Source organism: Spermophilus citellus (assembly GCF_964194105.1).
Source record: "Spermophilus citellus genome assembly, chromosome: 16".
NCBI classification, from domain to species: Eukaryota; Metazoa; Chordata; class Mammalia; order Rodentia; family Sciuridae; genus Spermophilus; species Spermophilus citellus.
The window spans coordinates 79181839-79196693 of record NC_138196.1 but is presented as its reverse complement, the minus strand read 5'-3'; the positions used below and the strand labels follow the sequence as shown (position 1 = coordinate 79196693).

At 38.7% G+C, this 14855-nt stretch overlaps 1 protein-coding gene across 4 annotated transcripts in view; it reads right to left on the bottom strand.

Moving 5' to 3' along the window:
- ELP3 (elongator acetyltransferase complex subunit 3) overlaps positions 1-14855 on the bottom strand; it is an 88853-nt gene that overhangs the window by 58585 nt on the left and 15413 nt on the right. For all 4 annotated transcript variants that reach the window (XM_081268924.1, XM_081268925.1, XM_081268923.1 and 1 more), the window contains 2 exons: positions 12470-12624; positions 858-1019 (listed from right to left, as the gene is read on the bottom strand). In XM_081268924.1, the coding sequence (XP_081125050.1) occupies positions 858-1019; positions 12470-12624 (317 nt within the window). The remainder of the gene's footprint in view (positions 1-857; positions 1020-12469; positions 12625-14855) is intronic.

Here is a 14855-nt window from a genome sequence, read left to right as displayed (position 1 = left end):
TGGAACTAAAGTGAGCTTTCTGAAATGCAGACCCATTCCTATCTTAGCTCACAGCCTGTCTGCTGATTAGGGCCTGGCTCCGGAGGCCATCTCTTAGGGCCCCTCCTAATCAGTCCTCTGCTTGCCATGCAGTTCCATCCTCAGGAGTCTGATGGTATTTTCTTTCTGCCTAAAATAACCTTCCTCTTCTACACGGAACTCCTCTCCTCCCTTTAAGTTCTAGTTTAGATATAATTTTCTTCTGAAAGTGTCCCTGACCTTGGAGAAACTCTCTTTGCCTCTCCACAGAGACTTCTCTAGCACAGCCTGGAAAGAGGGCAGCTCTTCAACAGTTTTTCTCTTCAGTTCAATGTGTATTTCTAGGGGAAGAGAACTTCATTGGACTCTACCAACTCTTAAGTCTTTCATTTTTTTACACTTTCTAATTCATACCCATTGTCTCAAACTTTTTTCTACTTCCCTAACAAATGAAATCATTTTCACAAAAACTAATTTTTTAAACATCATCCAACTGCCTTCTTATCTAAACCCTTTTCTTTCTGCCAATTTTGCTGGCCTTCTCTCCTGCTGCAGACCTACTACTACTACTGACCTTGCATCCCATGTCCTGCTCCTCCACAGGAAAGGGCAGGGAGTGGTACCAGCATGTGTATAGGCTACTGGAAGAGGATCCATAGAGAAAGAATGAAAACAAAGGGAAGAGAGGATGGACTAAAGAGCATGAACAGAAGGAAAGACTTGGAAAGGAGGAACCCAAACTTCTTTCTGAGCCAGCCAGAGAGAAGAGAAGACTGGTATGCATGCAGAGAGAACCATCGGGAAAGGAAGGCTTGTGAAAGATCATTTCGCCACCTTACCTGTTGGTATCCCTGGCCACATCTTCATAGACACTCTGCACCCCAATCTCCAGCCTTGTGCAGCCATAGGTCAACATGTCACTTAGGTGCCGCTTCATGCAATAATCTGGTCTAGTCTCAATAGTAATTCCAATACACTTTGTGAGGCTTCTCTCAGAATACCTGTAGAGCAAATGTAAAAACAACAAACCTGCTGCAGCTTTGGGTCATTTACTCCCACTCAGAGGACTGCCTTCTCTCAGTTCTATCAGTGTGAGACAATGGTTAAGAACATGGACTTGAGCCAGACTGCCTAGGTTCAAATCTTGGCCCTGCTATTCCTAACTACACAAATGGAATGCTATTAACCTCTCTGTGCTTTGGATCTTTATCTGCAAAGTGCAGATAATAACAGAACCTGCACCTCACAGGACTGACATAGCACATCGTAATGTTATCTTCATTATCATTACTCTCCTCGTGCAGCATGCTGCAATAATCATCTCCTGGAAAACAGTGGTTTCAACTATGAAAACCTATTTTTCATTTCCTAGCAACCATTTTTCACATAAGTTAAAACCATCTGCATTATTTATTTCCCATTCTGTATTTTAGAGTCGTCTTAAGGAAACAAAAGGGAAAAGGGAGTTATGTGCAATGATCATAGCAATAATTTAGATTAAATGTCTTCTATATACACAGAAGTCTTTTTACCAAGTCTGTTTAATCTTAGCAATAACTTATAAAATTGGGAAAAATTTTTAGTACTCATTTAAATTAGGTAACAGATTAGTATACCACTTTAGATTTAAGTTTTTTGAGTTAACAACTTTTGTGCTGGCACACAGAAGTCAGATCACTAGCTCAGTGGGTAGGTGAGGTGAGGGACAGGAGCTCACTTGGACAGGGGCCACCATCGGCCAAATACTCATCAGTATGGAGTCTCCCACTAACTCTCTGTGGCGTGCCCTGTCATCTCCATTCTACAGACAGACACTGAAGTTCAAAGGGAATAAACAGCTTGTCCAACCAAGGGTCTAGAGCTAATAAAATCCACACCAGGATCTGAGGCTGGGCCACCTCCTTTAAAAATCCTTGCCACGTGTCCCTTAACACACTGCTCAGACAATGCAGCTGGGGATGCAGACCTTTCCTCCCCAACAGCTCTGACCTCCTTCTTCTCAGTGCCCACTGTTACAACTTTCTCAATTCTATGAAGAGGGTGAGTGAGACTTTCTTTTCTTTATTTTATTTATTCATTCATTCATTTATTTTTGCCTTTATTTTCCTTCTTTCTAAAGAAGTTTGTAGCTCTTTGTGGAAAAAGTAAAAATCACAAAATTTCCCCAATTTTATAACTACTCAGGCTCATTTCTTCATCTTAATTGTTAGTAAAAACGAACTTATTTGAATATGAATAATAATTATTAAGACAGTTAAGAATCAGTGAATTGGAAGACTAACTCTAAAGTCTTTCAATTTAGACATTCAAACTCTTTGGCTTTTTATTTCTATGTTCCATGAGGTTTTATTCAGAGGCAACATGTCAAAAGGTAAACAATGAGTAGAATTATTAAAAGATGAATTACTAGTCAAAATTGGGCTCACGTCTTATCAAATCTTGCCTAAGACAGGACACTCAGGCGTTGACTTCTCTGAAACAAGACAATGAGAAAGTTCCATGCCTCTCAAAACAGGCAGGTACCACGACATCAGTAAGGAGGAGTACACAGTGCCACAGGATAAATGAAACGCACCTTCCTCCAGCAGCAATTACTGGGCTTGAGGGAAACGTTTTGAAAAAATCAAAATAAATATGTACATACCATGGAGAAAGCAAACTACATGATGCTTGATGAAAATAGAGGGCAGAAAACTCTAAATGAGTATACTTTTAAAAGTAAATGAGAAATGTCATAAAATAGGCATTCTGAAATTATATCATAACCTCCCCTATTAACTGATATTTTTTAAAAAGCCTGCAGTATTTCTTATTTTCTTAAGTGATGCCCTTAAGTTAGCGAGCCAGGTGGCACAATACTAGTTTGTACCACTGGGACAAACTAGAGGGTAGGCAATTACACCAGCGGGAATTTGTCTAGGAGAAAGGGGAAACTTCCCAGCTAATCTTCCTGTTGCACAGGTCACCAAAGGCCCAGGAGAGGACATGTGGGGAAAGCTGCTACAGGGATGATAAGGTCTCTTCACAAGCCAGAACACAGCACAGGCAGAAGCAAACCTCACTCTCAAATATTTAACACCATTTCAAAAAGATCTTTACTCTGGGGAGGACATTATCTCCTGCAGGAAGCAGAAATGGAGGCAGAAACAAATAATTAAAGTTGTTAAAAGTCAAAATTTTAGGTTTCTTTTCAGAATTGTATTTTCACCTAAAAAGCAACTAAGTAGAAATTCTTATCAAATCTGAACAACAAAAGTAATGAAGGACATATTCTCCCAAAGAACAGAGCTGAGGCCACGCCTCCCATAAGCTCACAGTATCTTTTTAAGAATATTTTAATTATTTATATAGTCTAATAATTCATTAATTCTGCCAATTCCTCTATTTTCCCTAGGCCATAGACTTCTTAGGTTCTTGGGCATACGGGAAATGTATTAACTTCTAAGAGATGAAGCCAGGACTTTACCTTCGTTAGTCATAATCTACAAACTTTTCAGTATCTACAGCCCCAAAGGACTTGTACTGGGGTGTTCTGATTCCAATTTCACTGTCTTTCTGTGGTACCACCTGGTCATTTTAATACACCTCCTACTGATTTGGGGTTACGCTGAATCCTATGCTTTTTTTTGGGGGGGGTATGCCACAGGAGTGATGGCGACTATAACGATGCTTATGTTCTCTGGCAAGCATAACTTAAGTCAATAACTAATGGTAACAGAATTTTTGTATAATTAGAAGGTAGGAAGTAGAGGTGGAGAGAAATAGGACAATAACCTGGAATTTAAAAGCAAATAAGACCATGTTATCCAGTCTTCAAAACACAGATTAAATACACCTCTCCTATCATGCCGTCTTCCTAGAGCCCAGGGTAAGAACTCTTGTGCTTCCACTCCCAAAGCACCCTGTCATACTACAATAGCTTGCCTTGTTATTTATTTGTGGACACATCTTTCTCTCTACCTAGACAGGAAGCTCCTAATGGGCTTGAAGTCTAGAGAATGAATACCCAAATTAGGTGAAACTTCAGAGGAGGTCTCTCCTCACTCCCACAGCAGCCTCTCTCAATCTTACCGGTTATTTTTCCTTTTATCCACCCTTAGAAAGGGACCCTCCCTAGATCAGTGATACTGCAAACTAAAAATACACTAGTTTTTAATCCCAGAAATGCTTGAAAAATCTAGCTGCAGGGATAAGACACAGAGAAAACTCTAAAAACCACTACAAAACAAAAAGCCAGAGTGGTGGAAATATAAATAGATATAGATGATTTCTTGGGAAGAGTGCTTCTATTTCTGGAAAGAGGCAAGCGGCCTGTAAAAGTAGCATCTATTATCACTTACCGTCTCCTGCACTAAAGGCCTCAAGCAGGGCACTGTTGGGAGATAGCACACTGCTTTTAAAATCCCTTTATCTTCTGGAAACCTCCTTTAGATTCTTTACAAGAAGGCTGTGGCATCAAAGAGAACCTCTCATTACTACCAATCTGCTGCAGTTCTTTCAAAACTTGGTCATTTCTGCTACTGGATGTGCCTTAGTCTAGGACTACCTGAAAGCTTAAGAAGCTCTAGGCCCAGGGTCCCAAAAGGCCGACATGATGTTACCTACACAGACAACCCAAGCCCTCAAACTTAACTGCTCAAAGCAAACTGTGAAGTAAATAAATGGCACACAAAAGAAATATTTACCTTCGTTAGTCATAATCTACAAACTTTTCAGCATCTACAGTCCCAAAGTGAGTCAGTAGAATTTATAACTTCTGTGCAGAGCCAAAGTTGTCTGGATTGCAAAAGAACACCTGTTTTTGTTATAATTCCTCAGTTGTAGCAAATTCCTTTTTTTGCTATGATTATATCTGGAAAATTCCTCAATAAACTGTGGTGTTCCACCCAATGCTGCGTTAGTGATATTTGTGATTTAAGAACTGGGTATTTGATATGTTCAAGGAATTTAAGAATAACTCCCCACCCCTATTTTTTTGAGATATTGGTCAATTGGTCTTGCCCAACACAGGTGAGGAAAAAGAGGAACAGAATCTTGGTTTTTAAATGGGTATTACCTATGAAAAACCAACCTGAAGACACCGTGGCTTAGAGTCTAAACTCATTATGCCTAACCCACGCTAGTCAACAAGGCTTATTATACAAAAACATCCCGTGACATTTTTTATTCTCTTTCTACAGGACACACACACACACATACACACCACTTTATAATCCCAATCAACATGCTGATTAGAAAAGAAAAAACATCAGATGTTACATTCTTTATTATAACCACATTGAAATTTGAAGATTATACACATAAAAGCATTACAGAAAACTTGTCATTGTTAGAAAGTAACTGCTAAATGAAAAACAACTTGTAAACACATCTTTTAGATAAAAATTCTCATTTCAACAGAAATGTCTGAATCACAGATGGCAGAGACAGAATAATATCAGAGACAATTTAGTTCCACCTCATTTTTATGGTATAAATAAGTGATTTATACCAGGTAATAATGATAAGTAATAACAGAAATAAGCATGGCCAGATGTAGTGATGGGCACCAATAATCCCAGCTACTTAGGAGTCTGAGGCAGGAGGATGGCTTGAGCCCAGGAGTTTTAGAGACCAGCCTGGGCAACATAGTGAGACTCCATCTCAAGGGGGAAAAAAAAACAAACAAACATCTAAAAACTTAAGTTTCCTAATTCTTTTTTTTAAAAAAATTTTTTTATAGTTGTATATGGACAGAACACCTTTATTTTGTTTATTTTTACATGGTGCTGAGGATGGAACTCAGTGCCTCACACATGCTAGGCAAGCACTCTACCACTGAGCCACAACCCTGGCCCTCCCAATTCTTAATACAAAGCTCTTTCCATTGCATTCAATTAACATTCACTAAGTGTCTTCTATTCTTAAGACATAAGAGATCCTCTCTCTTAAGAAGACAGACCCTATTAAAGGATATAGGAAAAAATACATTATATGGAATTAGACAATAATGGTATTCATTAAAACATTATTCTTCCTACTGAAAACCAAAGTAAGAGTAAAATTAAACTAGTAGATGTAAATTCAACCATCAATATAAACTGATTTATCAATAATTACATCAACTGTTAACAGACTAACCATTCCAATAAAAAGACAACATCAAAATTTTGGACAAAATCCCCCACAAGACCCAAGAACTATAGACTACAGTCTCTAAGAAACCCACTGTCAGTATAAAGGTACATGTGTGTGGAAAGTAAATGAACAGAACAAGATAACACAGGGCAACAGAAAGCACACAAGACTACAATGGCTGAATTAATATAAAATAAAGACAACTTCAAGCCTAGGGTTACAAAAGGACATTTTGAAATTATAAAATGTTAATTTTTATCCATAAATTAGAAACTCATAACAGTAATGTGTATTTACCTAATAACAAGCCTTCAAAATACATGAAGTAAAAAACTAAAATAACTAAAAGGAGAAATAAACAATTCTTGAATCAGGGTTGGAGATTTTGAAATCCCTCTTTCTTAGCAATTGATAAAACTAGACAAGAGTAAAAAAAAAAAGACAAAAATCCCAAAGACTAGGACTATCTGCTACCACCCAACATTCCCCAAAGGCCCAAATGAGAGGCCTGCTCCCCAGCTTGGCCCTGTTTGAAGCACGGCCCAGTGGAAGGCCTTCAGGTCACGGAGGGCTGCTCTCCAAGAACACTGTGGGATCGAGGACCCTTCTTCCTCTTTTCTTTTTTTTTTAGTTATAGATGGACACAATACCTTTATTTTATTTTATTTTATGTGGTGCCAGGGATTGAACCCAGTGCCTCATGCATGCTAGGCAAGTGCTCTACCACTAAGCCATAACCCTGGCCCCTTCTTCCTATCTTTTATGTCCTGACCAGGAGGCAGCAGCTTTGCTTTAGCCACACTGTGTGCCAGGATGTGCTTCTTTGCCACAGTCCCAAAAGCAACGGGGCCAACTGACCAAGGCCTAAAACCTCCAAAACTCTTGAGCAAGCCCAAATCAACCTTTTCTCTTTGTGAGTGGATTACCCCAGGTGTTTGTTATAGTGATGGGAAGGCAACATATCGTCTGAATAACACCATCAACCTCCTTGACTGAATGATCCTTACAGAACTTAACACCTAAACCATTGAATGCACATTCTTTTCAAATACACATGCCATATTCACCTAGAGAGACAATATGTACTGTGCTACAAGATAAATCTTGATAAATTTTAAGAATGGAAATACTGAGTAGGCTTCAATTCATGGATATACAATTCATGGATCAAGTAAGAAATAGAGTATCAAATATATTTAGAAATGAATAATAATTAAAACACAAAGTATCAAAATGCGGGTATTCAGGTAAAGCAGTGCTTAGAGGGAAAAACAGCATTGTAAATATTTATAAGAAAAGAAAAAAGGTCGAAAACAATGGCCAGGCTTCTATACCCAACTTGTCACTAGAAAAGGAAGAGCACTGAAAACCCAAAGATAGTGAATAAAAATAAAAACAGAAATAAATGGAGAAATAAACAACATCCAAAGAACAACAATCAAGAAAAAAAGAGAAGGTAACTGGATCAACACCAGGGCTGAAAGAGGGGTGATCACTAAGTTCCTACAGAGAGTAAGAACATTCTGAGAGAATACTATAAACATAATCCCCAAGTCTGACAACTTGGATGAAATAAACAAATTCCTTGAAAAACTTACTAAAAAGGACAGGCAGGGATGAAACAAAATCTGAGTAGCCCTGTATCTATCTGTTAAAGGAATTAGTGAATCACCTAAATCTCCCATAAGGAGAATTCCAGCCCAGTTTCACTGGGGAATTCCAGCAAACACTTGTGGAAGAAATAACATTGGTCTCACATGAGCTCCTCTAGAAGACAGAAGAGGAAACAATTTCTTATTTGCTTTGTTGAGGCTGCACAACACTAATACCAAAACCTGACCAAGTCTGTATCCTGGCTGGCCAGACAATGTTAAGGACCCTTGTTGCCGTCTATGAAAACCGAGGTATCGATGGAAGGAAGTAATCAACACATCAGTGAGGGGGAAGGAGTACAGGAGGTTCTGAGGCCTGCCTGAAGAGGGCCGGTGCAGGGCCAGTCCTAGCTCTTTCAAGCCTGCGTGGGTTGTTTGTGCTTCCTTCATAGCTGTGCAAGTCTATGAATCTGATCTGGGGCCTGGAACCCAGTATTCCCTAGCACTCTATATGTCTTTTCTAAGACATATAAGGACACAGTTGGAGGATTTAAAGTCATCGATGGGGGGGGGGGGAAGAGTTAAGGAACGGAAATCAATTAAAAATTCCAACGGAGAATGTGTGACTCACCCACTTCTTAATGGGTAACTACCCTTTTAAATTGCATCTTGTGAAAACAGCCAAGGAGCATTAAAGATGGAATGTAAAACTGCTTCTGGGCAGAGCTGATTAAAAAGGAATAAAACTCTTCTAAAAGGCTGTTCTGAGTTATTTGGCAACATATGCATTCTGGTGAAAGGGTGATTCAGAGCCCACTGATGGTCCTTTTCCAGAGCCATGATTTTTAGGAGATGGTGGACACCAGTGAAGGATGCTCTCCAGAGACTACAGGGGAGTCTCAGAGTAGCTGACAGCCATGAGTGGTCAGCACTGTGTTGATGCAGTGAATCCTCCCTGTCTGCTGTGTCCTTGAACAGACCTCCGGCACTATGCTTTCCAATTTCTCCATCCACAGGGATATTGTGCACTGCTTGGTACTAACTTGCACAAATGATAACCAGACTCACCTTGTTGGGGCTTTCCCTGCCCTGACTCCTCTTACATTAAGAAGTAGACCTTTACTCAGATTAGACACAGGAAAACAGGAACACCTGAGCTAATAATGAAGCTGGGCCCTATTTTGAATGAAAACTCTTAACCTTAAAAACTGTTGATTTGCTAGGGGCAGTGATCACACCTGTAATCCCAGTGACTTGGGAGGCTGAGGCAGGAGGATCGTGAGTTCAAAGCCAGCCTCAGCAGCATAGTGAGACCCTGTCTCAATATAAAAAATTAAGAGAAGAGCTGGGTATGTGGCCCACTGGTTAAATACTCCTGGGTTCAATCCCCAGTACCAAATAAAACAACAAAATTAAAAACAAACGAACAAACAAAAAAACTGTTTACTCATCTGCCACAATATATAATTTTAACCTAGTTTAAAATGAATCTTTAAAAACACCCTTCTAGGCTTGTGAAAATCAGTGTTACACCAGTGTGGTTAGTAAGCAAAAACAACTAACGTCAATTAGCAATAAGATGAACCTGAAATTTATTACCTACATCCTTGAGGAAGGGGGCTATCCTAGTAAACCAACCGGCTTTCCTGAACACCCTCTATGCAAGACAGCAACAGCAAGGTTAAATCCAAAGAATCTGAACAAAACAGCATTTCAAAGACAGTTTTTTTCTGGGCTGTTCCTTATTTCCCAATGATGCTAAGATTTGAAAATAATTTTCTTTCTCCTGTTCTCTAGTGCTAATCAGACTACTACTTCTACAAATAACACAATTGTTTCTCTAAGAATGAATAACAACCCTATTACAGCAAAAACCCTATTAAAACAAAGCAACAAAGAGTCCAAAATTGGCTTTTCCACATTGTCTCAGTGTATGGTGACCAGAGCAAAATATGGAGTGTGGGCTGGCAGACTCAGTATGACATTATGAAGGGTTTTATGGCTCCTGGATTGTATTTTTATTATTTCCTAAGAGCCATTCATGAGATCTGTCACAATGAGGGCTCAAATCATATACAAATTTTTATCTGAAAGTAAAGTGTGTGTTGCCCTCTTGAGGTAAACTCAAGAACAGAAATAACAATGCTGGCTTTGCCTCACTTGCCACTGAAAGAGGCTTTGTTCTCCAAGGGCTTTTTGGACAAACACACTGCCATCCAGAGTTAGCTAGCCATCACACAAAACCCCATTTTTACCCTAGTGACATATAACTTACACTCCAACACCACCTGAAACTAGAACATTTCTGCACATATAAAACTTCCCAAGAATAAAGCAAAATTGTTAAAGGGTTTCAAATGATGAAAGTGTCAATTAGCTGCATCCTAGAGATCAAATTAGTTGGCTGCTTCAGATGATCAAGGGACCAAACTGCAGATTGTGGAAAGCTGTGTGTGGCAGACTTTTTGGAGGGGGCAGGCAAACATTTAATATATTTATAGCTCAATTTTACTCAATATGCAAGATCATCGACTCAAGAAATCTACACTGAGAAAGGAGTATATATAACCTCAGGAAGAAAAATTAAAATGGTCTTGACAGATCACACCCCCAGAGAATTTTCAGAGCTGAATGAATTTCCGTCAGTCACCTTCTGAGGTAATTATTCCCTCAAGTCACATTTTTTTTCTAAGCTATAGTTTGATCTTTCAGTATTAAGAGGAATGAGCTGGATTACATCATTACTCCTTAAAAGTTTGAAGACTTCAGCGTTTTACTAAGCATGACTCATATCCATGAATGATCAGGTTTTGAATGAGCAGTAAAAATAGTCATCATCTCATCCTGCTTCCAAGCCCCTGGGGAACAGATCACATGACTGAGGTCACAGAACTCACCTGTCATATTCCCTAGGGTCAGCCGAATGAAAGGCTGCTCACCATGCCCTGTCCAGCTGCGAGTTCCTCACACAGGCCCTGGAGTTACCCGAGATAGTAAATTTAAGAAAAAGTCCCTCTATTCTTTTTCTTTTACAAACTCGAGGATAGCTATAGGGGAAAGAGGGACAGTACACAAATATATCTATTATGGTTTGGATGTGAGGTGTCCCCCAAAAGCCCAAATGTAAGACAATGCAAGAAGGTTCAGAGGAGGAATGATCAGGTTGTATGAATCTTAACCCAATCAGTGATTTAATCCCGATAGGGATTAACTGAGTGGTAACTGAAGGGGTAGGGTGTGGCTGGAAGAGGTGAGAATTGGGGCATGGCTTTGGGCATATATTTGTGTCTGGAGAGTGGAGTTTCTCTCTCTGCTTCCTGATCACTGTGACGTGAGCTGCTTCCCTCTGCCACCCTGCCATGATGTCAGCCTCACTTTGAGGCCTGAGGAATGGAGCCAGCCTTCTACTGACCAAGACCTCTGAAACCATGAGCCCTCAAATAAACTCTTCCTCCTCTATAATTGTGCTGGTTGGGTCCTTTAGCTACAGCAGCAAAAAAGCTGACTAAAACAATATCTCTATCCCCATTTCCAAGAGGCAAACCTACCAAGGTCATTTGATCATTCCTTCAAAAGCCTCTCACAAGTTTACCTAAGCCTACTGTGTGTCAAGAAGTGCTTTCATATGGGTAATAAGGCTACCTTTAGTTCCACTTAAAATCTGGTCCTACTTACCATCACAAAAAGTCTAGGAGGGGCACTGTTTGAACCACCATGTAATTAGCTGTATAATACTCCCTGACCTTTTATAAAAGAGAAGCCAGAAAAAATCCTGAGGTGGTGGATACATGAGAAAAACCGAGCATTTCCTTCCAATAGTTTCAAGCCCTGATGACGCACATGCGCACACACGCAAAGCCACTCATTTAGATTTTTCCACCTAGCAGATTCTACCACTGCAGTAAGTTCAGGCTCTGAAGCACAGCTGCCTACAGTGTAGTCCCCAGTCCCCCACCAATGAACTTGTGCAACTCTGGGCAAGGTGCCTCAGTTTCTTCATCTGAAGAACAGAGATAATCTGAATACTTAACTCAAGGCTTACTATTAGTATTAAATAAGTGAATCAAACACCTATCACAATGCCTGTGCATAGAGCAAATGGAAATATCTTCCCTATTCCATTCCTCATGTCCCTTCCTCCTCAGCTCTGATATAGACCCATGATGACCATGGTGGTGACATGGCAAGAAGGTCTTTTCCAGATGCTGGCACCTTTATACTAGACATCCCAGTCCCCAGAGCAATGAAACAATAAACTTCTGTTCATCATAAAGTACTTAGTGTCAGGTATTGTTATAGCAGCATGAAACAGGAGCCCATTCATAAACAGAAATTACTAACAGTCACTGATAACTTAAGTTTTTAAATGACAGTCATTAGATTTTATAACAGCTAAATGTCTCTGATAGTAAGTACCCAGTCCTCTTATTAAGTGGGCTGAAAAGTCCAGTTCAATCAAAGGAAGTCTTAGTTGAGACCCCATAGTTAGATCAGCCTAAGTCTGAAAAGATCTTCTAGAGACCCCATTCTGTGACTCTATTTGAGAACACTACTACATCAATGGGCCGTATTCAATGTTTTTTTAAGATTATTTCAATGAAAATAATCCTTTCACACAAAACAGGAGAGAGTACAGGAAATAAGACCATGGATGAAGGCTAAAAAGCATTCTCAGAGGCTGCTGCCAGGAGGACAAAATGACAATTACTTTGAACAGGGTAAAAAAAATAAGGATTTCTTACTTGACAGCCTCGTAAATATTGTTGGAGGTATGTCCCGATAAGGCATCATGTAAATTTCGAATAAAATAATCTCTGTATTCTTCTGGAAGGGCCATAAATGTTCCTCCCATCACAATAAACTCCACTTTATCCACACTGTGACCAAGTTGCTTTAACTGAAAGAGAAATAAATTTATCATCAACATTAGAAAGATTTAGGCAACTACTCTAAGGAGCTATTGCAAAACTTCTAATTTTATTTGGCAGTGTTTATTTCAACAATTATAGTTCAAAAATGAGATGCAATTAAACACACTTAACTAATTCTGTGTATAAGAAAACAGACTCAAGTCTGAAAGAAAAAAATTACTGATCAAATGAGTGAAGGTGAGAGTTAAAATAAGAGGCTTAATTCCAATACCTTCAGAGTTAAATGGAAATTAAAAACACCAGAAATATCATCTAGAAAACAGTAAAGGTGATAAAATACAACACAAATATTCACTGATCATGTATTTTATGCCAGACTCTGGTATTCCTTGGGGATTAAGGAAGATGCGTCGTTTATGACTATTAAACAATTATGCTTGTATGATTATACAACCTCATCAGGATATCAAGTAACAGAAGAAACAAAAACACTAGATTAGAAGGAAAATCAAGAAAGCAGTTTAAAATTGAAGATTATGGGCACAGGTGGCCTCTCAAGCCTGTTTTCTGGAGGAAAAAATTGAAAGTGAATGTCTGATAGATGAAAAAAAAATACTATGTCTCTTCTTACTAAGGGACAGCATAATCTTTCATTTTGTCAATTACAATAAGTCAAGATTCTTTTTAAAAAACAGGTATTTAAGTTTCTTGTTCTATCTCAGGCTTGAGGAAACCAGAGTCAAAGAACCAAATTATGAACTAAACTTTTACCAAATAAAAAATGACTATTGTAACTGCAGACAAAGGCACCTTTAAAAATATTTGTTTCTGAAATGGCAAACAACAATCTATAAAAAACAACAACTGGATATGTATACATCTAGACTTTGACACTAAAAGAATACTCTACTTCTGAATCTATGGTTGTTTACAAGGGATACACATCAAAATCCCCTGGCAGCTTTTGCAAAATTTCTTGCCAGGAGGACCCTAAGCCAGATGTAAGCAAAATCTCCAGAGGTAAAGATCTGCCCCATGTCTTAGAAGTTACTCAGTTGATTCTAGTGCACCAACAGCTAAAAGAATTGTTCTGTTAGTTTCCGAATCTCTAAAACCCATGCTCCTCCCTCGGTTAGATCCTTAGCACCCAAATAAATGAATAAGATGCAAAAAACAACAATAATAACACAAAACCCATGCTCTTTTTTGGTGAAAACAAACATTCCCATTCTATTGAAACAGAGTTGTACATTTTACACAAGTTAAGTATCATGGCTAAAAAAAAAAAGAAGAAGCCAAAGTCACTTCAGAACATACTTTTCCCAACTACTAGGCTCACCCAGGTGAGGCCCTTTCCTACTGCTGACAATACTGTCCCACATATGCTTACGGGACAGTGACATGAAATGAGAACTGCAGGGTATTCACTAATAGAGTTAAATAAACCTGGAAGCAACTTATTGACTGAGGTATGTACTTTCCATTTTAGACTTTAAGTTTTCCCTACCATATATAACTATGACAACTGTGGTATTCATATTTTTAAAATTGGACAAGTTTAAAGTAAACTTATAAACAACCAAAAAAATCCATAAATTTCAGATTTCTTGAACAGTGCAGACTTATACAATACTTGTTTTTAATCAGCAACACTGAGTTAATTTTTACAATAAAATCCACTAACCTCAAGTACACAATGAATGAAATCTGTTGCATATTTGAGTTGTACAACCACTGCCATGACCACTACATAAAACAATTTCATACCCCAAAAGTTTCTCTCACCACTTTGCAGTATTTCTCTGTCCTCACCCAGCAAACCAGTCATAATACTTCTTGACCAGGCTTATCGAAGCTAAAATTAACTCATTCACCAATTGTCTAAAAGCTCTCAAACACTTCATAAATGACTTTCTACAAACTGAAAGAAATTTAGAGAATATACAACCCTTAAAGAATATAATACTGTCTCTCAATAAAATAGATCTTTGACCAGGCTGTGCAACACTAAACAATCTCCCTCCCTCAAACAAATATTAAAAATTTCCAAGGGGGAAAACATAATTTTTATTTCATGCCAAACCCAAATAAAGCAACAATAATTTATTTTTTTAAATATTATTTTTAGTGATGAACGCAACATCTTGATTTACTGATTTTTATGTGGTGCTGAGGATCAAACCAGTGCCTCACATGTGTGAGGCAAGCGCTCCACCACTCAGCCACAACCCCAGCCCATGCAACAATACCTTATTAA